Source organism: Martes martes (assembly GCF_963455335.1).
Source record: "Martes martes genome assembly, chromosome: 3".
NCBI lineage: Eukaryota > Metazoa > Chordata > Mammalia > Carnivora > Mustelidae > Martes > Martes martes.
The window spans coordinates 2691625-2716549 of NC_137890.1; the positions used below are offsets into that span (position 1 = coordinate 2691625).

Genomic DNA, 24925 nt, shown 5'->3' on the forward strand with positions numbered 1-24925 from the left:
CATGGGCCCCCGGCCGCCATGCCCTCTTCCTGGCTTCTGTGCCCAGCAGACAGATGGCGGCAGATGTACAAGGCCGATTTCAGTGACAGTTGTTTGACGGAGGCTTTTAATTCATCTGCACTTGTGTGAATAAAGTAAAAAATTGCGCGTGCGCGCGCACACACATATCCGTGGAAAATGGAACGACTGATTTAGGCCTCTGACCGCTCCCCATCCATTTTCATGCAGATGTTCCTACATAACTAGGTGTAATTATTAACACCATTTATAGTCATTTATCAGCATTGCTAACACCCCGTTCACTTTGTGACTTGAATGTAATTATGTGATTGCTGGTGTTCAATGTTTTTTTTTTTTTCTTTTACAAACGTTATCCTGCCATCGACAGGCTCCCTGAGCCGGACAGGTCTGGGTCCGCAGACCATGTGTGGCTGTAGTTTGTTGCTGGGTGTCGGTCGCCTGGGTCAGGGAGGCCCCTGGCCCTGAGCGGGTTCTGTGGGAGGCGCTCCCACCGCAGTGTCCCCCGCAGCCCCCCGCCCGGGGCAGGCTCTCCCTCACGGCTCTGCTGGCTGCGAGTCCACAGTGAGTCCACAGCGGGCTCACAGGGACGTCCAGCCCCACATGCACTGTTTGCTAGTGACTCCATCCACACGTCTTGCCTCTGTCGAAGGTGATTCCCCGCTGGAAACAAATCACTGAATTCCGGAAGTGGTAGCACTTGGTTTCCGCCAACTCTCCTGTCTCACGTGTTAGTTGTGTTTGCTGAAATCCATGCTCCCTGTTGAAAAATTGGGAAACATTGGAAGGCACAAGGGAGAAAACACCCGTCCGCGGTCCCCCAGCCTCTCCGGGAGATGGCCACTGTTGCCCCCGGCCTTCCGATGACCTCCTCCCCACAAAGCAGACAGTTCAGCAAGTGTCGGGTGTGGATTTTCTAGCACCGAGAAGGGCTTAGAGAACAGCGCGAGGGGTGCAGGCTGCCGTCTGTTGTAACCAGGAAGTTGGCTCAGAACCGGTGAGCGCAGGGGTGGGTGAGAGCAGGGGTGGGTGAGAGCAGGAGGAGGAACGGACAGGCACAGGCTTCGTCCTGCGCCGTCCCCGCGGCCGAGCTCAGGGTCTGTGCCCTCTGCCTTCCAGGTGTGCCGTGTGTGAGGCGCCAGCCATGGTGATGGCCGTGCACAGCCAGACCATCCAGATCCCTCAGTGCCCCAGCGGCTGGTCCTCCCTCTGGATTGGCTACTCCTTCGTCATGGTGAGCATTTGGGGAAAGTCCGAGTGCCCTTACCTCGTCCCTCTGCGCCCCTGCCCTCAGTTCTCCGCCCCTCGGCTGTCCCCGATGGTCCCACCCCTGAAACGCCAGTTAGAATAGGAAGCATGACACCTGTTTGTGGTCCCATGGTGGCCGCTTCTTTGACTCTGTCACCCCCGTTTTGAGTAGCGATTGCATGTGTGAAAGCTCTGTACTGGCAAGTCAGGTGGGAGCGGATAACCCGCAGGAACTGGCCTGCGGCCGCCTTTGGCCTCAGCACAGCCCCACCCACCCGCATCAGGTCACCCTCTCAGTTGCGGCCACAGGGACATTTTGGTCCCCGGATGACCGTTAGCCCACTGTTTGTTGACGGGAAAGCGGCTTCATAACTGCTTCCTCCTGCCACGAGGGACGGCAAGTGCAGAAGGAGCGGAGCGGCCGGGAGAGCAGGTCTCAGAGCGCCGCGTCCGCTTCCAGTCCGGCCGTGGGGTGTCCTGGGCGGGCGGGGCTTCAGCGGGGCGTGAGAGCCGGCAGCCCCGCGGAGCCGCGGCAGTGGCTTTGTGAGTCTAACCACTGCGCTGTGGCTGCTTATCAAGAAAGCCAGAGCAGACTAGAGGGTAGAGATCAGGACAGCAGCAGGGAGGAGACGGGCTGAATCTTTTGACCCCATGATCATAAGAAATACTAAACAGCACCTCCTTCTGACAGAAGTGGCTCCCGGCCCAAGGAGCAAAGAACCTCAGGAGAGCATTTGGTCCCCACGACAAAGATCCGAAACCATGATTGCTCCCAATGTCCCCAAATCAAGAACAAGCCAAAACAGTGGTGTCCTAGAGAGTTCTCCATCACTTCCCAGCCGATGGGGGCTTTTGGGGACCCAGAAGGGCTCTGGCCTGACCGTCTGGAGACCCCTGTACTTGCTTCGGCTTTGCCTGGGACCATGGGCCGATCCAGAATGTTCTAGCATCCTCTGGTCCTCTTCTGGAAATGGAGGGCGTTAGCTTTGTCCTCAGAGTGCTCTTACGGCTCTGAAATCTCATGTCTGAACCAGTATTCGTGGCGATTTTGGAATGTCTTCTCTCGTTTGGGGTCATTCATCTGATGAAGGACCAGTTCCTGCGCGCAGGTCTGTCCTTGAACCCATTGGACCCAGGGGCCTTACAATAATTTGTATATTTGAAATAATAAATATTTCAATTTTCTCTCTTTTCAGAGAAAGGTAACTGACGATTGTTCTTTACCTTGTAAAAGGACACATAGCTTTGAATGCAGCAAATGCAGGGTTTTAATTATCGTCTCCGATTTTGATTAGAAAGTTTGATGTCACATCGGTTGGTTCCAGCGCCATTTACACATTTGGGCTCTTTCTTCTGTCCCGAGTTAGAGGAGTTTCAGCGTTTCAGATGTTATAAGGAGCAAAGCCAGCATTTCTTTAACTCCTGATGCCCGCGGGTGGTCCCTGTCCGGTCAGGGGAGACCGGAGGCGGGGTTCTGGCACAGGGTCTGGCTGCCATGCTCCCCGCGAGGAGCAGGGGCCGGCTTGTGGGCGGAGGGCAGTGTGGGCACCCGTGTGTTTCGCGGTGACCTGCCGAGGCTTCCCCGGGGGTTACCCTGGCCCCTCACTGGGCACCGCCGGGCCCCATGTGGTCAGCGGGCAGGGGTCTGACTCACGGCTCGCGTCCACCCCACAGCACACCAGCGCCGGCGCTGAAGGTTCCGGCCAGGCCCTGGCGTCCCCCGGCTCTTGCCTGGAGGAGTTCAGGAGCGCGCCGTTCATCGAGTGCCACGGCCGCGGGACGTGCAACTACTACGCCAACGCTTACAGCTTCTGGCTTGCCACGATCGAGAGAAGTGAGATGTTCAAGTAAGTCGGGAGGGCCCCTCTGCGGCGTTGGGACCCGTGTGACCCTGGCACAGAGTCTTGGAGGGTTGGCACGCGCTGATTAGGTCTGGGTCTTCCGTGAGTGGTCCTGAGCACCAGCCCTGTCGCTCGGGGTCGGAGCCCAGCGTCTGCTCCCGTGGTAGCCGCGGTGCTCACTCCAGTGTGTGCGTAAGTTCGGAGGGATGTGGCCAGACTGGTAGGCCCATGAAAATCAGAGTTGATTTCAGCCTAAATGCACTGAAATCGATAGGGAAGACCCTCCTTTTCTTCCCCATTAGGATTTCACCGCTGACACAACTGCCCCGGGGGCTGCTGGCTTTGCCGACGTTGCCGCGGAGCCCGGCGCAGTTGGGATGGAGAGGGCGCCCACCAACCCTCTGTCCTCTGTGCAGCCCCTGCTGGGCCGGGCGCCGGGGCCCACGAGCCCCAGCAGTGACTGGTCGCTGCCCACATAAGTACCGCTCCCCCTGGAGATGCGCCTTCCCATCTACGCCTTCTCGGGGGGAGTGGGGCGGAGCCCTTCTGGGAGCCTGTCTCAGGTTCCTAAGTGAGCTCACGAAAGGCAAAGCAACACTCTCTAGACGTGTAGTATTTTAAGCACCAAAACAGTACCAGGTACTTAACTGGTAGCTTAATGAGACTTTCCAGGCAACTGGAAATTTGACATCAACTCTCGGGATAGAGCCTCACCATCAGTTACCTAATTGAGTACTTGAGTGTATCAGGTCCTGGGGCTTCCATTGTAGGGTTAATGGGTGATCATGAGTTGGTTTTTTGGTTTTGTTTGTTTGTTTTGAACCAGCAGCCTGGCACAATGAACTGAAAAATTAGATCCCATTATTTCAAATAATTAATCAGAGGGTGGTTAAGATTTTCACAGAAGTTGCTAAAATCAGCAGCCCTAATTTTAGGACGTTACTTTGATTATATGGCTACTTTCGTTTTAATAGAACTTGTTTAGTGCCAACTTCAGCCTTCACGCCTCTAACAGTCAAATAAGGTGGAATTTCTAGGATCAAGGATGCCTTTGAGTTACTAACTGTCTTGCCCTCCGGCCTCCAATCCGACTACTGTGTATAACCCAACAAAAGCTTACAGAAGCATTTCAGGGTCTAGTAATTATTCCAGATTCGCTGTTCATTACACATTCGGCCGGTGTTTAATGAGCACTTACTCTGTGTGTGAAAGGTTGCGGAGAAGAGATCGTCCTCTGCTGGCGGAGTTTATGGTCTGGTGGAGGAGCGAGGCGGGAGGGGTTAGGACAGGCCGAGGGGGCAGGGCGGCGCAGTGGGTGTGGCTCAGAGTGGGGAGCCAAGTGGACGCGGGGTGGCTGTTTCCGTTTCCGTGCCCTCCCCGGCACGCACTTGGGTGGCCACCATCCTCAGGGCCAGGGATGGGGGGTACGCTTGATCGTGTGCCTCCCTCCCCACATCGTGAGGGCAGGTGACACCGAGCAAGGTGTCTGTTCACTAGGGCGAGCCGGGGTCGCCGCTTGTCCCGGGCTCGGGCCCCCTCCCATCTGACCCCTCGGAGACCTCCGGGACTTGGGGGAGGCCCGAGGACCTGGTCTGCCTCGCTGAGCCATGGCGCCAACAGCCGATTTCTCTGTCATCCCGTAGGAAGCCCACGCCGTCCACCTTGAAGGCCGGGGAGCTGCGCACACACGTCAGCCGCTGCCAAGTCTGTATGAGGAGAACGTAATGACGCCCGGCCCTCCGCTAACGTACAACATGGTGCTACTCCCTCCTCTTCCCCTTCTATTTTTTAACAGCAACGAACCCTAGAAATATATCCTGTGTACCTCACTGCCCAGTATGAAAACCGTAAAGTGCCTTATAGGAATTTGCGTAACTAACACACCCTGCTTCGGTGGCCTCTACTTGCTGAAGGAGAAACAAAGACCGTGATAAGCTGTCATAGTGACATACCAGATGGCACTTGTGATGAAATAAAAGTGTAACTCTGTCCTACAATCCAGTGCACTGATGTGTAGCGTGAGAACTCCATCAGAAAACCAAAGGGTGCTAGGAGGTGTGCGGGGGCTTCCGTTCTGCTCGAGAGCCCGTTTCCACTCTGTATCATAGCAGCTGCATTTTCAGCCCCGGAAGGGACGTCTGTCTGTGTCCCTGTCGAGCCGGGTCTGTACAAACAGCGGCCACGTAGCCACCGTGTGTCAGGGCCGCACGTGGAGCGGTGGGCTCAGCAGCCGGACCTTCCAGCCCCCCCAAACATAAATCGAGGTTTCTCTGCTCTGTGTGGTACTAAGCAGCTGCTTTTGCAGAAGTCACGAATTTCCTGTGGAATAAAGATGGTCCAAAAGTAGGCAGAAATTAAATATATATATATTTTAGTAATTTATATAGATGTCAGCAATTAGGCAGGGCAAGTTTTTGTTTCATTTCCACTGTTAAAATAAAGCTTACATAGTTTCTTCCTCGGAAAGACTGTGTTGTCCTTTCACGTAGATTTTTAACACACTCGGGTGTTGGATGGAAACGTCCGTTCTCACCATTCACCTCGAACCCAGAACTCGTGTGTCGCCAAAGCCAAAAGCCAGGCTCGTGAGCGTGGTGTCGATTACGGTGAAGCGTGTACTTTGAGCTTTACTGTTTTTATTCTGTATTAAGCATCTTCAGGGTTTTAAACACTCATCACAACTGAATGACTTGACTGCAAAACCGGCAACCGTAAAAAGGCCTTCATTGCGTTTGTATTCCTCATTCTGTAGCCTGGAGTGGAAAACAGCCCCGCAGGATCTTAGTCTCAGTGTCCCATAGGGCAGCGCCTTCGCGGCTTCCCTGCTCTCGCGCGCGCTGTGCAGGCGTCAGGGAGCGGACGGATTGCAGGAGAGCAGAAGTGACCACTGTCCCTGAAATGACATTGCACCCCAAGTCTCCAAAAATGGTTTTAAGACTACTAAGGCCTTTTATGTAATTTCTTTAACTGTGTATTTCTTAAAAATTCAAATTTGTAATAAAACTATTTGTATAAAAATTAAGCTTTTATTAATTTGTTGCTAGCATTGCCACAGAAACATTAAAAGTTACCACACAAGCCACTAGTAAATCTGTAAGCTTTGCCCACCTTACATCATACTTATTTTGCAGTTCTTCCAAATGACAGAGCCAGACTGGGCATCACCTACAGAAACTACTGCAAAGGAAGATGATTGGTTCTTCCTCTCCCACCCTTCCTCCTCCCTCCCTCCCCTCTGTCCATCCAGGCTGCCATCATCCCTCCATCCATCCCTCCATCCCTCTGTCCACTGTATATAAACTAAGGATTTGCCACTTGCCACATCCTGATTAGATACAAGATAAACAGAGATGAACAACGCAGATAAACAGATGAATAACATACACACCCAGTCATTAAAAGCAGTTTCACGGATGCCCTGGGTGGCCCAGTTGGCTAAGCATCTGCCTTCAGCTCAGGTCATGATCCCTGGGTCCTGGGATCGAGTCCTGCGTTGGGCTCCCTGTTCTCAGCGGGGTGCATGCTTGTCCCTCTGCCTCTCAGCCTGCTTGTGTGCTCTCTCTCTCCCCAATAAATAAACACAATATTAAGAATTAATAAAAGCGGGTTCAATGAGTGGGGGCAGAGGTTAGAACTGAGATTATGGCTGTGTGAAGGATGGGTGGCGGGCTGGAGCTCAAGTCTGACTTGAAGCTGGAAAGAAGATGGCGGATTCTTTTTCCTGATCTCAGTTTCGGTTTACACCTGATCAAACATGACCCCTGGGGAATGAGTGCGATACTGCGTGTTCCGGGAAAAGCTCTAAATGCTGCGGTGTTCCTGGTTATTGCACCCGACAGAGCTGTCTCTAGGACAGATTGGGACAGTGGGTGAACGTGACCTCCTGTGCGTGAGCCGGAAACCTCACTCCGGGTCTGGTTTCGGCCACTCCCACCCACCACTCATCTGTGATAAAACTGAGCAAGAAGTTTCCTTTGCCTTCCTTACTATACAGGAGGACAGGAGGAGCGAACCCTGAGCCATCAGGCTTGACTCCTACTGAAGTCACAGACACGGGGCACCCCCTATGGCCGCCATCTGGGAGCATTTTGTTTCTATGTATACAAGCGATTTCTTATACATCACTGGGTACTAGACACAGCTGGTGTGTCTAGGAAAGTACAAAGAAGATGATGACACCTGAATCCCGGCATTCAGATCCTCTGCATTTTGGGTCTTATTCGAGCAGGTTTTACGTGTTGTTTTTAGAATCCTCCTCCAGTAAAATGGGTGGACGCTGGTGGGTAGTTCCATGAATTGCAACATACATAGAGGTTCACGGAGGCGTCATCAGAGTCGGTCCCCAGAAGGGTTAGAGCGCCCCGAGACAGCCCCTCCAGCTCTCTCTCCGGGGAGGCCCGCCCCGCCCCCACCCCCGGCGCCTGACCACCCACCTCCCTCTCTGTCCCTCGTCTCTTCAAGAGCGGAACCAGAGCGCGCAACCCCTGGGCCCGGCCCGCACTCAGCACGGCGCACCCGCCGTCCTCCGAGCTGCTCTGCGCGCCAGTGGGGCGCTCCCTCCTGCTGCTGGGGCTTCCGCGAGCGGGACGCCCTCCGTCCGGTCACCCATCGAAGGACATCTGGGCTATTGCCAGTTTCTGTCGATGGTGGAAAGAGAAGGAACTTTCACGTTCGGGCTTTTGTGGGAACGTAAGTTTGTGTTTCTTCAGAGTAAATACGCGGGACTGGGACTGCTGGGTCACAGGGTGACTGTGGGTTTGCCACTGTGGCCACCGTCCGACCGTTGTGCAGGGGCGCTGGGCCGTTTCGCATTTCCTCCAGCAACGCACGGGAGCTCCAAGAGCAGCACGTTCACTCCGAGTTTGGACTTGCAGTGTTTTGGGTGTCATTGTGACCTGTAGCGGCGCGAGGCCGTGCTCCTGGTTTGCCCTGCCCCAGCGGCTCCCGTTGTGGGCCGTCTTCGTACCTTTTCCGGCCGTCAGCGCCTCCTCTGTTTGGAAGGATCGATGAAGTTTTGCTCATTTCAATAATTGTTTCTTTTTTCACATTGTTTTTATCACGCTGGTCTCCATACGGCACATCATCAGTTTGTGCTGTGGTGCTCCGTGATTCCTTGCTTGTGTACAGCACCCAGCGCTCCGCGCAGTCTGTGGCCGCCTTAGTACCCGCTACCGGCTCGCCCATCCCCGCACACCCCCCCCACCCCCGCTCCCCTCTAAAACCCTCAGTTTGGTTCCCGGTAAAAAACTGTTTCTTTGCGTACTGTCGAGTTTTGGAAGTTCTCTGATGCTCGGCTTACAAGTCACCGGCTACAGAAATGATTTGCAAGTTCACCCTCTTACCAGTCTCTCTCGTCGGCTCGAGGTTCTCATTTTGAAATGAAATGTCCGCATCTTCTCTGTGCAACATGCTTTTGGTATCATGTTGAAGAACTTTTTGACTACCCCTTAGTTACAAAGATTTTTTTCTCCTGTTTTCTTCTAAACACTTTATGGTTTTACTGACGACATTTAGATCTGGGATCCAGTCTTAAATTTTTTCAGTCAGTGAAATCCACATAACTCGAAACTCGCCACGATTCAGTCAACAATTCAGTGGCATTTAGTACATTTACGATGTGAATTTACTCCATTTCCTCTATCTTCATCTCTCCACTTCCAGAGCCCATCCAGCAGTGACTCCCAACCCCTGGCCCCCCCGTCTGCTTTTGGACTACGGATTTTCCGACTCTGGGTTCCGCGCAGTGCGGTGATTCGGTGGGTGACCTCGTGTCTGACGTCTTCCACCGGGAGAAACATACACGTATGCGAACAGTGCAGCTCTGAACACTGCGTGCCGGTGCCTTCCAGTCCGTTTGCAGTTCTTTGCAGTCTACATCGAGGAGCGGAATTGATGAGTCCTGTGGTCACTCTAAGTTTGGGAGGGGACATCAGATGATTTTCCACAGAAGCTGGACCATTCTCCACCCCACCAACCATACGCCGGTGCCTCTGTCTCACATCCTCACCGGCCCTTGTATTTTCCGGGCTTGGGTCATAGACATTCTCCTGGGTGTGAGGTGGTATCTCATTGTGGTTTCGATTTGCATTTCCCTAATTCTTAATCACCTTCAGCATCTTGTCACGTGCTTATTGGCCATTTATGTATCTTCGAAGAAAAAGTTTCAAGTCCTTTGCCCATTGAAAAAAAATTTTTTTGGTAACTGTTCTTTATTCTGTGTACTAGACCCTTCTCAGATACATGACTGGCAAATATATTCTTCCCTCGTGGGTTATATTTTTACTTTCTTGATAATGTCCTTCAATGCACAAAATTTTACAATTTTGATTAATTACAATTTATCTATTTTTCTTGTGTTGCTCATGCTCGTGTCATAGCAAAGAATGCATTGTCAGATCCAAGGCTATGAACATTCACCCGTTATGTTCTCCTGTAAGCATTTTATGGTTTTAGCTCTTATATTAGGTCGATGGTCCACTCTGAGTTAATTTTTGTAAGAGATTGGGGGTCAATTCCACTCTTTGGCATATGTATTTCCAGTTGTCTTTCACTGTTTATTAAAGACACGATCTTTTCCCAATTGGATAGTCTCGACACTTTGGTCAAATGTCAGTTGGCCATGGATACTTGTGTTCTATGACCCATTCTGACTTATTTTTTAAATGACATGTAAGTTTTAGATTAAGGCTTATTTCACATATAGGTATCTAATTGTTCAGATTTTGTAAAAGGCTACCATTTCTTCATTTAATTGATTTTATAACTTGTCAAAACTAATTGCCAATGCTTTCTGTGACCCTATTTCTTGGACTCTATTTTGTTTCATTGATCTCTAAGACTGCCTTCATCAATGCAGTGATTAATTAAGCTTTAATTGATTAAATTTAGCTTTAAATTAAAGCCTGATTAATTTAGCTTAACCTAAGTCTTCACATGGGTGTGATTCTTCCCACTTTGTGTTTCCTTTTCAGAAGCTAGTCTAATTTCTTTGCTTTTCTATACACATTTGAGATTTAGCTTTCGGTAAATCCTTTTTGTGATTTTGATTGGAATTTTATTAAACCTATTCATCACTTTGGGAAGAATGATCAATTTTACTATACTGAATCTTACATTCCAACAACACTGTATGTCTTTTCATTGATTTAGATCTTTGTTGATGTTTTAATGATCATTTTATAGGTTTAAGCCTACAGATTGTGTGCATTTTGGTTAGATTCATACCTGCATATTTATTTTTCAGAGCCATTGAAAGTAGGATTATTTTTAAATTTTTGTTTTCCAATTGTACATACCTAATCTATAGAAATACGATTGATTTTTTTGTATCTGTTGATTTGGATCCCATGACATTGCCAAGTTTACTTCATAGTTCCAGGAGGATTTTAACATGATTTATTTATTTGACAGAGAGGGACACGGGAAGAGAGGGAACACAAGCAGGGGAACAGCAGAGGGAGGGGGGAAGCAGGCTTCCCGCAGAGCAGGACCCTGATGTGGGGCTCGATTCCAGGACCCCGGGATCATGACCTGAGCCGAAGGCAGATGCTTAATGACTGAGCCACCCAGGCGCCCCATCCAGGAGGATTTTTTATAACTTTGTTAGGGTTTTCTACATAGACAAGCAGGTTTTTTATGAATAGGGACAGTTCTATTCTTTCCTTTCCATACTCTAGTTCCCACTTTGTTTTCTTCCTTGCTTTTTTGCACCGGCTAGCACTTCCAGTCCAATGCTGAATAGGAGCGGGAAGCACGGACATAGTTCCCTTGTTTTTGACCCTAAGGAAAAAGCATTTAATCTTTCACTGTAAGGATAATTTTTTCCGTAGGTTTTTATATAGATGCTTTTATACTTGACAGTTTTTATCATGAGGGGTGTTAAATTTTGTCTCAAATGCTTTTTGTGCATCAACCGTTACAGTTATGGGAAGCTTCTTCTTTAGACGATTAATATCATAGATAGCAGAGATGACAAAAGGTTGGGCGAGTGTCACATTTCCAGGACACAGCACACTTGGCCATAAACCCTCACCTGCTTGAAGCATCAGTCCCTATAAATGATGTGTTGTTCTCTGGCTGCTTGTAAGATTTCTCATTTTTTTCAATTTTCACATTTTTGATTATGACATGTCTAGCATGGACTGGGTTCGCAGAACCCTTGAACCTGTGGATTTATATCTTTCTCCTATGGGGAATACTGCTGTTTGGGGCAGGACATTGATCTGGTCAGGTTCAAGCCTCCAGGTTCCAGCTTAGTTCCCATGGTCTGTGGTTCCGGGGTCAGATCTGTTTCTGCGGTGCCACTCGGATCTGTCCTGCATGGATGGCCCCTGTGCCTCCCGGGGTGTGGGCAGAGTTGTCAGTCCTCCATGTCATTGCCATGCTCCTTAGGGTCAGAGCTTTGTCTGCATAGAACCAAGACGAGTCCAAGCATTTGCACACAGCTTTGCAGTCTTCTTGTCAAGGTCTATCCTCCTTGTGACCTCCCCATTGCTTTCCAGTGGTCATGGTCTTCACCTGCCTCACCTCGTGCACACTTCCTGTGACTGCAGCCACGCCTGGGCAGGAAGAGAATGGGAGCAAAGGAGAAATACAGTCGGTCCCCCCACTGGTTTGCTGCTCTGTCCAGACCTGGTTTTCTATGCCTCTGAGAGCTGCTCCATCCTGGGAAAGACAGGCCGGGCTGCTTACGCCATCTTAACCCGGAAGCTGTATCAACGCGATTGCAGTTTAGAAGTGTGGAGCACTGGCTTTGATAGTGGTGAGTATGATGGTGACAGAAGAGGAACCAGTGACTCGACTTTGCTTGATTTTAACATTTTTCCCCTCTTATTTCTAGTGCTTGAGTGCACTGTGAGTCATTGACTTAATTATAACCCAGGGGCTATCTATGTTAATAGATATGTGCTAACTCTTCCCAAACTTTTTGGTTATAACTAACCGTGTTTTCAATAATATCCACTGGCTTTGCTCTTTTTGGGACCATCATCTTCATAGGAGACCTCTCATGTGCTAGGGCTCAGATGCTGGGTCTGTCCTCCAGAATGTGCATTTGATCCAAGGGTCATTCTGTTGTCTCATGGAACTAGACAGATGTGAGCTCAGATTCTGACCCTGCCACTTACAAACTCATGACCTTGGGCAAGGTATATAACCTCTCAGAGATCTGCATAATCTAGGGTCATTTTTATTCTGCAGTTCTTCCAAATCAGAATCATAGACTGGGAGGCATTCATAGGAAAAGGAAAAACCTGTTTTGCTACACCCATCCGTCTATCCATCCTTCTTTCCATCTCTCCATCCCTCCGTCCTTCTTTGCATCTGTCCATCCCTCCATCCGTCCATCCGTCCGTCCTTCTCTGCATCTCTCCATCCCTCCGTCCTTCTTTGCATCTGTCCATCCGTCCGTCCTTCTCTGCATCTGTCCATCCATCCGTCCATCCGTCCATCCGCCTGCCCTTCCACTTCTCCGGCATTCATATACCGTGTGCTTACGTGTCTCAGCTACCAGGCTAGGAACAGGATAAACAGACATAAATAATATCAACCCCTTAAGAAATTTTCCCTTGGAAAATGATTCTGGAAGAAACCTGTAGCTGCTCTGGTGTGTAACATGAGGTTATAGATCTAAGAACTACAGTCTTGGGCATGGGATGAGGGTCGACGACAAAGGGACGTCATGAAAGCTGCCCACTTGAGCGGGGGCCTGGAAGGTGCGGCGAGGGATGAGAGCAGGTGAGACACGCGTCTGGGAAGGCGGACGGGGTCTCCGCTCCCGCAGCGCCGCGCTGGGCACAGTGTCCAGCACATTCCCGCCCCGGGAGCGCAGGCTGGAGACCGTTTCGTCCCCGTGCGCACCGTCTCCGCGCGTCCGTGAACCACGCCGAGGACAGCTCCACGTTCACGTCGGGTCACCCCACCCGGATCGCCGTCCTCCTCCCCGGAACCCGCAGGACGCGGACGCGCTCGGCTCGCCCATCCGGACGGCCGCTCCGCGGGGCGCTTCCCGGGGGCGCTGCGGGGACCCGGGGCTTCGCGAGCCTCCCGCGCCGAGCGCAGGGCCCGGCCCGCCCCTCCGGCCCGCGGGGTGTTGGGGTCGCGCTGTGACCAGCGCCTCGTCCTGCCCGCGAGCCCGCGCCGTCCCTGCGGTCCCGACGGAACGACGCCGCCGCGGAGGCAACCGAGCGCGCGCCAAGCGCCGCTGCTGTCCGGGCCCGTCCCGACGCCGCGGAGGGGACGGAGCGGCCCGACCCTCCCCGCGGGCTCCGATCCCCGGAAGCGGCTCCGGCTGCGGACGCCGGCAGCGGTGCGCGCGCGGCGGGACGGCGGGGCTTGCAGGCGTCCGGCCCGTCCCCTCCCGCCGGCGAGCCGCCGCGGCCCCGCAGAGACCGGACCGGCTCGCGAGGTCAGGGCGGGGAAGGCGCCGGGGCGCCGCGGGGACCCCAGAGCGCCGGTTCCGGTTTGTGGCCGCCCGAGGGGCTTCGCCTCCGGCCCTGGCCGAGGCCTCCCGGCGTCTCGTTCGGACCCTGCGGCCTGTAAAGCCGCGTCGCCGCCGTCGGAGCGGCTCTTCGCGGCACCGACGGTCGGAACCGACGGAACCGATGGAACCGACGGTCGCGGGTCGCCCCGGCAGCGGGCACGGGCGGGCCCCAGAGCCTCCGGGCCGGCCGAGAGGCGACGCCCCTGCAGCCGCAGACACGCCCTCCCGGCGCCCGCCCCGCCCCTTCCGGCCCCGCCCACTTCCGGCCCGCTCCGCCTCGCGCGCACCGTTTCCGGCTCCTCGGGCCTTTCCCGCTTCGCGGTAACCGATGAGTTAAGAACGTGACGTTTCGTCTCCAGGTGGGGCTCCCGGGAGCGGCCGGACCCGCCGCACCCCTGCGAGGGCGTAGCCGCCCTCCCCGCCCCGCCCCTGCAGCGCCGCGGGCGGGGAGCGGGGGTCCCGGCGCGCCTGACTCGTGCCCGCGCCCCGCGGCCCCCACCAACGCCCCGTTTGTGCTGCCGGAGCCGCCCGCCCCCTGGCCCCCGGCGCCCGCCCCAGGCTGCGCCCCGGCCCCCCCCCCGAGCCCCCGGAGCCCCCGGAGCCGCGCCGAGTCCCCGCGAGCCCGAGTCCCCGCCGCCGCCGGGAAATGCCTTCTGCTCCGAAGCGGAGCCGCCGCGGACCGGAGCTTCGGTGCCGCGTGTAGCGTCCCTCCGCCGCCCCCAGGCCGTCCTCCCGGCTTGCTCTGAGCGCAAAACGTCCCTGAGCTCAGGGCGGGCTTCACGCAGGAGGTGGCCGGGCGCCCTGCCTGCTGCGGACGCGGAGACGCCGCGGCGGGCTCCGACGGTGCCTCTGCGCGGGGTTCGGGCGAGCGCGGGCCCGGCGGACCTCCTCGCGCGCGGGGGGCTGCGGGCGGCGCCGGCCTCCGACTGCGGGGCTCCTGCGGGGACACCGGGTCTAACCCCCCCCCCCCCCCGCCAACACGGTGCCCTTTTCTCCTGTGTTTGTAAAGCAGGTGACTCGGGAGCAGGTCGCCAGGCGCCACCTGGACTCCGTGGCCGGGTCCGCTCACGGATTCCATGCGACGGAGACAGGGAGAAAGCGGATGGGGAATTCCTCCGAGTCGGCGGCATGAAGTCTACCGCCGGAGCTTGCCAGCGGGCGTCGTCATAGTGAAAACACGCGTCGTCGATACCCACCACCAGCTCACTGGGTGCATAAACAGTGCATCTTGGAACACTGATAAAATAAAATTAAAAAAAAAAAGAAAACACGCATTGTTAAAGGATCAGGAAAAGGAGGTCACTTGCCCTGTACCTGTCTGTTGTTGGGAGATTTCTTTCCTTGGTATTTAGGAAAATCCAGTCCCTAATAGTGCGTGTCCCTAGGTCACTGCCCAGGGCTCTCTCTGCACGCTCAGTGCGGGGGTGATGGGGGCCCAGCTGCGCCCGGCGGCAGGTGAGGCTCTGGGAAGGTGTGCCTGGAGGTGTGAGCTCCATTCAGGGGCCGGAGGGAAGGCAGCTGGCTTGAGCTGTTCAGGGCCTTTCCAAAGAGGGTCGCATCTGGGGAGCCAGAGGTGGCTCTTTCTGTGCTATGGACCCTGTCGCTCAGACAAAGCCCATGGAACTCTTCGCAGAAAAAATTTATTTAAGAATGTACGTAGCAGAATACATACAGAGCATTATAAGGAAGCTTATGATATCAAATGCACTTATCAAAATACTTCAAAAGTTTGAATATATAGTAATATAGTAATACATGTACTGTTGAAAAGATTTTTTTGTTTATTTTAGAGAGAGCGAGCAAGCACTTGCAGGGGCATGAGCTCTGTGAGCTGGGGGAGGGGCAGAGGGGAGGAGGAGGCAGAGGGAGAAGCAGACTCCCCACTGAGCAGGGAGCCCAAGGGCAGGGCTCAATCCCATGACCCTGACTTCACGACCTGAGCTGAAATCAACAGTCTGAGGCTTAACCGACTGAGCCCCCAGACGCCCCCATGTACTTCTTTGTAAGTCCACAAAATATATGATCTAGAGGCTGGTGTAATTCTATCCTAAAGTACTGCTGAGCTTGAAGTTTCTGGACTGTAACGGATGTCCCTCTGTTGCCAGAGGGAACCTGGAGGTCCCCTGTCGGCCCAGGTTGCTATTATGGAGGGACAGGTGACTTTGCCCAAGCACTGTCTGGACCATCTGCAGGCAAGGGGAAAACTTCTCACCTACGGTCTCCGTAGATTCACCTGGAAATACTGGACTTCTACTTCATTGTGAGCATCTTTATTGTACTTTGTGTCCAGAAGGAATGTCCAGCCTTTGAGACTAGACCGCCTGGGTTTGAATTCTCGACAATCACTACTCACCCTGGCTTGTTTCCTGATCTGCAGGATTCTGTGCACAAGGCTGGGGGGAAAGTTGGCCGATCGGTGTCAAGGGCTTAGAACAGAATATGGCAGGTGCTCAGGCACCTCCCGGGTCTTTCCCTGGTGCTGCACTGGGCCACACCCGGTCCTCACTGCCCGCCTATCTGTGGGTTTAGAGAAGAACCAAGACAACCTTAGACCTTTCCAGCACATTCCATGATCCATTTCTCTTCACTCAGCCATTGCCAGCAAACCGGCTATAAATAGAAGTTTGTGTGTGTGCAGTCCTCTCGCTGCCGCGTGAGCCCCGGATGGCTCAGATGACACAGTGTCCCAGGGCCAGCCCTCGTCACCACAAAGTAACCTCCTAACAAGGCCAGCAGACACGGTCAGGACTCTACTAAGTTCTGGAGGTCACGGCCTGCTTTACTGGGTAGTGCTGGGGAGCTGCGTGATACATTCAAACAATCAGCAGAGCAGACTCTGTTTTAAATTGCTCGTGTCCTGCTGTCTGATTTCAGATTTATGGGGAAATGACAATAAGCCTTCACAGCCTCTCATTTTTCCCCGCTGTCTTAGAGGATTTGTTCTAAGGGAAGTCTCTCCAAAAATACGAAGCCGTCTCCCCGCCGCCGGTCTGTTCACACTCCCTCCGGGGTTCATGCAGGAGCATAGTGATGGCGAGAGCCCAGAACAGAGACCCGTGCCTCCAGTACAAAGCCCTTACCGAAGACAGACCCCTCTGTTACATTTCCTGTCACTTCAGTTGTTTCAATGGCAGATGCTCCCGTCCCACGTGCGTGTTTCCCCTGTTCTTCCCCAAAGAGACAGTCGCATTAATTGAACACAGTTGTAGAGGAAAAGGATTTTATTGCTTCTACAAAATTGATAAGGCGATTTCAAAGGGTCTGCTTTTCACTCATACCGAAACTCGTTTGCAGAGGGAGACCCATCCTCACCGACCCAGATCCAGCCACGGCCTGTGACCCATCCCCAAGTGTCCTGGCACCCGGCACGGTCACGGGAAAGTAAAGGGCTGAATTCTGTGTGTAGGGTCTCACGCTCCTCTTCAGACTTGGTGTCTATCCTCTGACCTTTCTGCTCTGCTCCGTCACCAAGGACAGCACAGAAGAGATGTGTGTATCAGTCAGCCGTGGCGAGTAACAAACCGCCCCAAACCTGACTTACCCCGGCGCATCGGCTGGCGCGTCCGTGGGCGGGCGGTGTGGGCAGTGCCCCCTTGCGTCTGCAGGCGGGGCCGGGCTGGGGTTGGAGGCACATGTCACTCATCATCCTGAAGGTTTGCCTTGGTGCACTCAGAGCTCCCAGAGCCCTCGGAGAGAGAAGCCCGGTGCCAGGGAACCTTGGGTGTGTCTCGGGCTGTCGTATGTGCCGATCCTTCTGCACTGAATGTTTGTGTCCCCCCGAAATCCATATGTCGGACCAAACCCAAATCACACACTCCTGCTGGTTAGGAGATGGGACCTCAGGGAGCTGTTAGGTCACCAGTGTGGAGCCCTCACGACAGGGACTCGTGCCTTGTAAGCGGTGGGGTGCTTGGCCCCTCCCACAGGTGAGTGCAGTAAGAAGCGCTGGACCGACCAGGGAGAGGGGCCTCGCCGGACCCTGGAGCTCCTGACGCCTTGGTCTTGGACTCCAGCTTCCAGAACGCTGAGAGACACACGTCTGCCGTTTCTAAGCCCTCCTTTGGTGGTTTGGAGTAGCAGCCTGGAGGACAGGGCTCGGAGTTACACAGTGCAGGGGTGAGTGTGAGCACAGGACGGGTGTGTGGGTGAGTGTGTCGTCGGCTGTAAGATCCTCATGTCGTATGACGTCACACTGATCACAGGACCCTCACCGATCTACGCTCCTCTTAGTAACGTTGGAAACACCTACATTTCTGGACACAAGAAGAACCTCCTACTCCGCAAGAGTGTCCCCGTGTTCTAACGTTCTGTTTTGTCTAGTTTTCGCTCCGACTCCCTCTCCTTTACTAACACATGATTGAACCTTCTGGAAACACAAAGAAGAGGAAAGGGGCATTCTCGTGGAATGCTGGGAAAGCAGCCTTCTCGGCCATCGGGACGGGATCGGTTCCGTGTGCGCTGCTGGGTTTCTTCTCATCGTGGCGCTTCCTTCACAAGCCGTCTTCCGGGAGCTTTCAAACAGGGCGGGAGAGAAGGTGCGCACGCAGGGTCTCCCTGCTGGCCCGGCGGCAAGTGCGGTGTGAGCCTGGGGTCCGGGGGCGGGGGGGCTGCGCAGTGGGGTCTCCGGCCCTCCTCAGAGGAGCCGTGCGCCTGCTGCTCCTCTTCTGAACGGAGGACTGGTCTTTTGAAAAGCAGAGCGACTGAGCCGAGGGGGACACCCTGTGGGAAGGACCCCTTACCGAGCGCAGCGTCAGGGAGGTCGCGCCAGCCGTGGGACGGAGGGAGCCCACTTCTGGGCCCCAAGGAATTGGCCGGACTGTGGATGCAAGCACAGTCTGGGTCCCTCTGCTCCCCACGCCCGTCTGGTCCTGTGCGGGGATAGCAGCCTGCCCGCTGTTGGGCGGCACACCCCGCCCTGCTCCAGGGGACAGCTCTCAGCTCTCTGTCCCACGAGGCCTGAAGGGGCCACTCCTTCGCCTGCTCCTTCTTGACCGGTCCCTTGACCCTGGGAGCGAGTGCCTGGTCCACGGACCCTGTGGGCTGTGATGATGGCTCCCTGTCCACAGGTAGGATTCTTTGTGGTTTCCCACAGGCCTGCAGTTCACAGAGTGTCTACTGCAGGCTTTCCTGAGATGCTCAAAATTCCCAGAGTAAGTGAAGAGCCCACCTGTGGGTCCCTGGGACGTTCTGGTTTGCTCGACGTCCCCTCATTCTGCAGAGACTGGAGGAGTTGTAGAGGCTCCTCCAGCAGGATTCCTTTGTTTGTCCCGGCCACCCAGCCCCCCTCCCACCCTGCTCTGGGCCCGGGAGGCCCGTCCAGGCTGGCTCCATGGTCACGCTGCGCCTGCCCGGCGTCTGCCACCAGAGATGGAGCCCGGGGCCAGGGCGGGGCTGGGATGGGCAGGGGCGCTGTGTTGGTCTTCCGAAGCCTGCGTGCTGCCCCCGGTTCTGGGGCCTTGGGCACCGTCCCTCCCCTGTCCCCAGCCCCAGGGCTGGAGGCCCCGCTGTTACTGCTTGCTCGAATCCAGGCTCATCCTGGCCACCAGATTCTTGGTCAAATCGTCCTCTAGGTCACCTACTTGCCTGTGCCCCGGGTCCTGCTGGCCCCTGACCCATGCACGTTACAGACCGAAGCCTGAAGTGAAGACGGGGAATCAGAAACAAGCCTTGCTCGGGTGGTTCAAGAGACCACAGTTATGATTCACGTGAAACACTAGGCACCCCCCTCCCCCCGCTGTGGGCCGACTTGTGTCCCCTCCCCAGTTCCTTTGTCCAAGCCCTAACCCCTCATCCCCGTGTGATTGCAGCCGGAGGTGGGGTGTGAGGAGGTGACCGGATGAAATGAGGTCATGGCGTAGACCCTGATCCGATAGGGTGGGTGCCTTCCACCGAGAGGAGGACAGAGACCGTGTGCGCAGAGCTCCAGGAGAGGCTGTGTGGGGACACAGAGACAGGTGGCCGTCCAACGCCAGGCAGGAGGCTCTCTTCAGAACCCGACTGCGTGGGCACCCCGATCTCGGACCTCCAGCCCAGCCGTGTGAGAAGCAGAAGTCTGTTGTATAAGCCACAGGTTCTGGTCCTTGGTTACAGCACCTCCAGTTCCATATGGTCTCTAAGGTGGGCCACGAACTTGACTTCAAAGTTCTAGAGGAAGGAAATACACGCTCTGTATTGGTTTTCTACCACAGTCAACTCTAGTGATTACTACAGGTGCAACGTAATTTTTAAGTGCCTCTCTGTGTCCCCAGTTTTAAATTATCTTCCGTGGACAGAGAGAGGGAGAGAGTATGCGTGTGCCCGCACTTTAATGCTTCTTGGAACATCCTCTTAACCTCTTGCTTTCATTTCTGTACCAGCACCTGTTACATATATGTCATCTGTCCTGTATGTCACCGTTTCCTGAAGATCACCTGTTACATGCATCACTGCTGCTTAGTGGTTTAGACGGAGCAGAATGAGACGAAGTTGGTTTAGCCGGATCCTGTCTAATTAGAAAGTGGCAGAGTAGAGATCTGTCTAATTAAGGAAGGGCACGCGTACACGTCCGCAGCCCGGACAGCGTTCAGTACAGTGGAAAGAAGCCAAGTACGGACGGTCCTTCGAGGCAGCAGAACGCAGCGGAGGGGGGGCCGTTCCCTGCCGCTGATGCGCTCCTGCCCGGATGGCCGGGCTGAGCTGAACACACCTGCACGGAGCAGCTGAGCTGCCCCGGGTGAGGGCTGGTAGGAAGGAGGGCAGGGGAGATCCGGTCTTCGTCGTGCTGACCGTCTGGGGCGATGTGAATGGGAAGGGCAGAGACTGCGTCTACTGGAGGGAAATCCGGGTCTGCTGGGGACTTGGGCCGCCCAGGTGTGCAGAGAATCGGGCTGGACATGGCAACCGCGCCAGCCCGCCGTGGTCAAGACCCGGGAGGCAGGCAGCAGGGATCCCCCAGGGGCTGAGGATGCTGTCGAGGCGGCCACTTCGGGGACAGCAGAAGCAGGAGCACCGCCTCCCGCCAGCACTGCCCCCGCTCAGGAGCGCCCCGGAGTGTCTGCAAGGGTCTGAGAGCCGGTTCACCTCTACGTGGGGAGACCGGACCGTCCGTGATACGGAGGTCACGTATGTGCCTGTCATGGTTTCCTTGGGCTGGAAACCGCGGGAACTTCTTGTTTGATGCGCTGGGGGTCAGCAGTCTGAGATCAAGGTGTCTGCAGGGTCTGGTGGAGTCCTTCTGTCCTTCCCTCTTCCCAGGCCTGGCGGTGGCCGTCCCTCCGTGGCCTTCCTTAGCTTCTAGAAGCGTCGCTCCAGCCTTGGCTTCCGTGGTCACCTGATGCTCTCCTCTTCTTAGGAGGACACCAGCCACGTGGGACGGGCACCACCCTGCAGGGTGACCTCCTCTGAACTCCTCCCATCTGCAGCGACCCCGTTTCCAGATAAGGTCACATTCCCAGGTGTGGGGTTAGGAGTGCAGCCGTCATGTTTGGGAGACACAGTCCACACCACAGCGACGCCCCAGTAAATGCTTTCAGTGCAACAGTGGGCCCCCAAGCTAGATCTCCGAGGCTTTCTCTCGAAGGATTTCCAACGCCAGCCCCTGCTGTAGCCACGGTTGCTCCACTCTGACGGTTTCAGAAGTGTCAAAGCCGTGTCAAAGCCGTGGCCAGCGGCACGGTGAGTTTGTTCTCATCCTTGGGAAGGACCGGCTGCTCTCAGACGCTGGCAAGTTTATCTTCACGTGGGCAGGAAACGAATCCGACGCACACCTCCTCCTGGGCCGTCCTTCACTGGGGCGCTGATAGAACCCCACGTTAGGTTTGGGGTGACTTTGGGTCGAGTGCCGCATGGGTCTGAGTTCTAACGATATGACTCTCTGCAACGCGTTTTCCAAAACACCCTTTCTGCGCATCAGAATTTGAGACCTTCCAAATACCGGTTCTGTGGGCTGTTCATGACTTGACAGCATAGCGACTGCCCTTTATTTGCCTTTAAATGAAAGGTCAGGAGGGTTTGCCTTGCCCTAGGGTCGAACTGAAGGCAGCGAGTCCCCAGGGTCAAGCGAGAGGGGCGTTGCTGCGGCCACCTGACCCCAGGGCCATTCCTGCCTGCGGAAGCGAAGCGTCTGGTTATCTCAGGGGGAAAGAAACAGCTCATTCAAGATCCTGCCTGTGTTCTTTTTTATTGTCTCAGAAGGTCTAAGATTTCGGGCAGTTTGGCTCTGAGAAGAGGAGCCCGCCCTCGGACGGACGGCTTCTCCTGAAAGCTGGTGCTCGACGGCCAGTGTCTCAGCAGAGAGCAAGGCCACCCGCCGCGGCTGCGTGGCGAGGGTGACGTGCGGTCCGAGAAGCCACGGCACGCTCAGTGGCCAGTGACCGCCCCACGGGCTTACTGGGTGGTGTGGCTGGCGATGGCTCCTTGGCGCCTCTTGGGACGCTGACCTTGAGGAGCATTTCTCGATGTGAGGTCCGTGTCCCCATCCTCTGCTTTCAACGCTGTCTGGCTGAACAAAGGTAAGCCAGACGACACCCCCCAGGCCCCAAAGCAGGACGTTAGCCTCCTGCTGAAACAGTATTTCAGGACTGGGGACAGGTTGCATTTTCCCCTGTGACTAAAGAATTGGTTTGAACAAGTAGCCTTGATTTCTTTCTGCCTTTTTTTTTTTTTAAGACTGTTTATTTGAGAGAGAGACAGAGAGTGAGCACAAGCAGGGGGAGGGGCAGAGGCAGAGGGAGAAGCAGACCCCTGCTGAGCAGGGAGCCCGGCATGGGACTCTATCCCAGGACCCTGGATCATGACCTGAGCCGAAGGCAGACGCTGCACCGACCGAACCCTCCAGGCGCCCTTTCCACTCTGTCTTGAGTGACAGTGATGGACACCAGAACCTTCCGTGTTGGTAGGAAGCTCTCAGATTCGCCATATTACCACAACGGGGTGAGGCCCACGGTGCTCTCCGAATCACCTCTGCGGAGAGGCCAAGAGATGGCCCCGAGACCGTCCCCAAACCTTGGTGCAGAGGCTCGGAGTACCTGTGCCGTTGCACGAGGCTTTGACGTTCTCGGCTGCAGGTGACGCGTCTGTCTTGTTCCTTGGGCTTCCGGCGAGGACCCACCTCTTGGACTCTAAGGACCCCAGCTTCCCTCTTTCCCTTTTAGGGAGGGGCTTTCTATGCCAGAGAGACCCCTGACGCCGGGAGCCACTCCAGCGGAACTCATGCCCCATAGTCGGGGGCGTCCACTGTCACCAGAACTGAGGGCCCTTTCAGGGGACCCCCGAAAGCCCTGCTCCTGTTTTGGCCTCTCTGCCTCCCTCCGCTCCCCAGACTCGAGAATAACCCCGCGTGGGGGTCTGCCCTGCTCCGAGCCTTGCCGCCAGGATGCGTCTTGGAAACTCCCCTGGGACGGCGCGGCCGCCGGAGGAAGCTGGTCTTGCACTCACCGCTCCGGGGAGGGCGGGGTGGAATTTGTTTGTGTCATCACAGTGGCTCACGTGGTCGCCAAAGCCAGACTCTGTGGCCCGAAGCAGGGCGTGTCCTTCCACATTTTAATTGCTTCCAAGAATGATCGGTAATCGCGTTCCTTTGAAAGATCCAGGAGAATGTACGGAAGCGTCCCAGAAAAACAGAGGGAGTCTCTGCGCGGTATCTATTCTCGTCTGGCTCCGTGGATGGGATCTGAGCGCCCGGGAAGGAGCAGGCTGGTGGGGAGAGGGGCCCCCGCGAGGTCTCCCTCCGTGACGGATGCTCCGAGCTGCTCTCATTAAGAGGGGCGCGCCGCTCCCTCGGCAGCAGCCCGAGCCCCCCCTCCAGTCACACCTGTTGAAGGCGTGAGAAAATGTGCGGGGGGTCTCGAACCCAGGGCTGTGCCCCCGGGAGCTTGGGCACAGAATTCCCACCGACCCTGTCACAGAGACTCCTGCCTTGTGGCAAATCGGAAGGGCTAGGCCGGTGTTCCATGGAGGTGCTTTAAGGCTTAACCGCTCGGGTGACTCTGACGGGAGACCTTCCTGCCTGTCCCCGTGACCCGCTGGTCCGAACAAGCAGATGCTTCCGTAAGGGAGAAAAAGGAAAGGGAGCGAAAGAAAAAAGAAGAGAACGTGCTCTCACCGTCTGTGCTTTTCTCTGTGTTCTTTTGTCAAAAGGACTGGAGAGGGTACGCAAAGCAAACTTCCAGCTGGGTTTGGGTGTTTGTATTTTCAGGGGAGAAGGGACGTCCTCGGGTGTCCAGGAGTCAAGGGTGTCGGGGATGGCAGCCAGTCGAACGCTCGGGCCACAGTGTGCCCATGTCGCAAGGACCTTGGCTATGGACCCCAGACTCCAAGGGGCCAGGGCAGGTGCCGAGGGCCTGCGACTCACCGGGTGTCCCCCCAGGGAGCGTGGCGTCTGGAGGGGGGCCATCAGTCCCTCGTTTCAGGGAGTCACGCGGTCAGGTGACGGGGCCAGCACAGCCGCTCTGGAGCGCGGACCGTGGTGTCGGAGTGTTTTGACGGGGCCGAGTCAAGGGGCTGAGCTCCGGAAGCAGGTGCTTGGCTTGGTGAGGAAAGTGTCTTTAAGGCTGAGTGTCCCCACCGAGGTCTGAGGCCCCCCGGCCGCACTTCTGTGGGGACCTGTCTGGGGATTTACGTCCCCGTGTGTCAGCTGTCCCGTTGTAGGGGGTGGAGGGTCTGGGGCGGATTCCACGGCTGCCGCCAAGTCCTCACGCCCTCCCTGCCCTAGACCCAGCCCCATGGGACTGAGCAGCAGGGGGTGGGCCCTCGCCGGTGCTGGGACTGGCCCTGTGCCACGTCGAGGCTGCGGGGGGCCTTGTGTGCTCTGTCCCCTTCTCTTGCTACGGGTCAGGGAGGCTGATGCCCCTTGGAGGCGGCTGAAGGCGTCCCGAGGGACCCACGGTGAAGCCGAACCGCTCCAGGCACCTGCGGGCCCGTGAGCGCCATAAGCACGGACGGGGGAGCCTCTGATTTCTCGAGCTCCTCTTACGCTCAGCCCACGCTGACGCATTCAGGACCTCTGGGTGCAGAGTGGGCAGGCCTGGGCGAGCCTGTGCCCTGTGGAGGGTCGGCTGGGGTGGCACAAAGGGACTTCAGCGCTCGGGGGCCGGGCTGGAGAAGAGCAGGGCGCAGGCTGTGGAGACCGTGACCCCCAGAGGTGGAGGCTCTCCCCAGAAGGCCGGAGCCGGCACAGCTTCTGGCCATTTTCCTCCCCGAGCCTGGTCAAAAGAGCACGAGCACACGTAGCTTCATTCTTGGGACTCCCCCCCGCAAAGGAGCCCCGCAGTGCAGCGGGCTAGTGTCATTTGGCTGGAATGCGCCCTATTAATATTACCCCCCCCCGGGGGAATCCCAGTAACCTCCCCACATCGCGGTC

At 55.7% G+C, this 24925-nt stretch overlaps 1 protein-coding gene across 1 annotated transcript in view; it reads left to right on the forward strand.

Annotated features, from left to right (window-relative positions):
- Positions 1-6120, forward strand: part of COL4A1 (collagen type IV alpha 1 chain) — a 132339-nt gene extending 126219 nt beyond the window's left edge. Inside the window, exons 50-52 of the mRNA XM_080798539.1 lie at positions 1138-1252; positions 2941-3113; positions 4751-6120. Of these exons, the coding sequence (XP_080654665.1) occupies positions 1138-1252; positions 2941-3113; positions 4751-4832 (370 nt within the window). The 3' untranslated portion in view covers positions 4833-6120. The remainder of the gene's footprint in view (positions 1-1137; positions 1253-2940; positions 3114-4750) is intronic.
- Positions 6121-24925: the final 18805 nt, after the last annotated feature.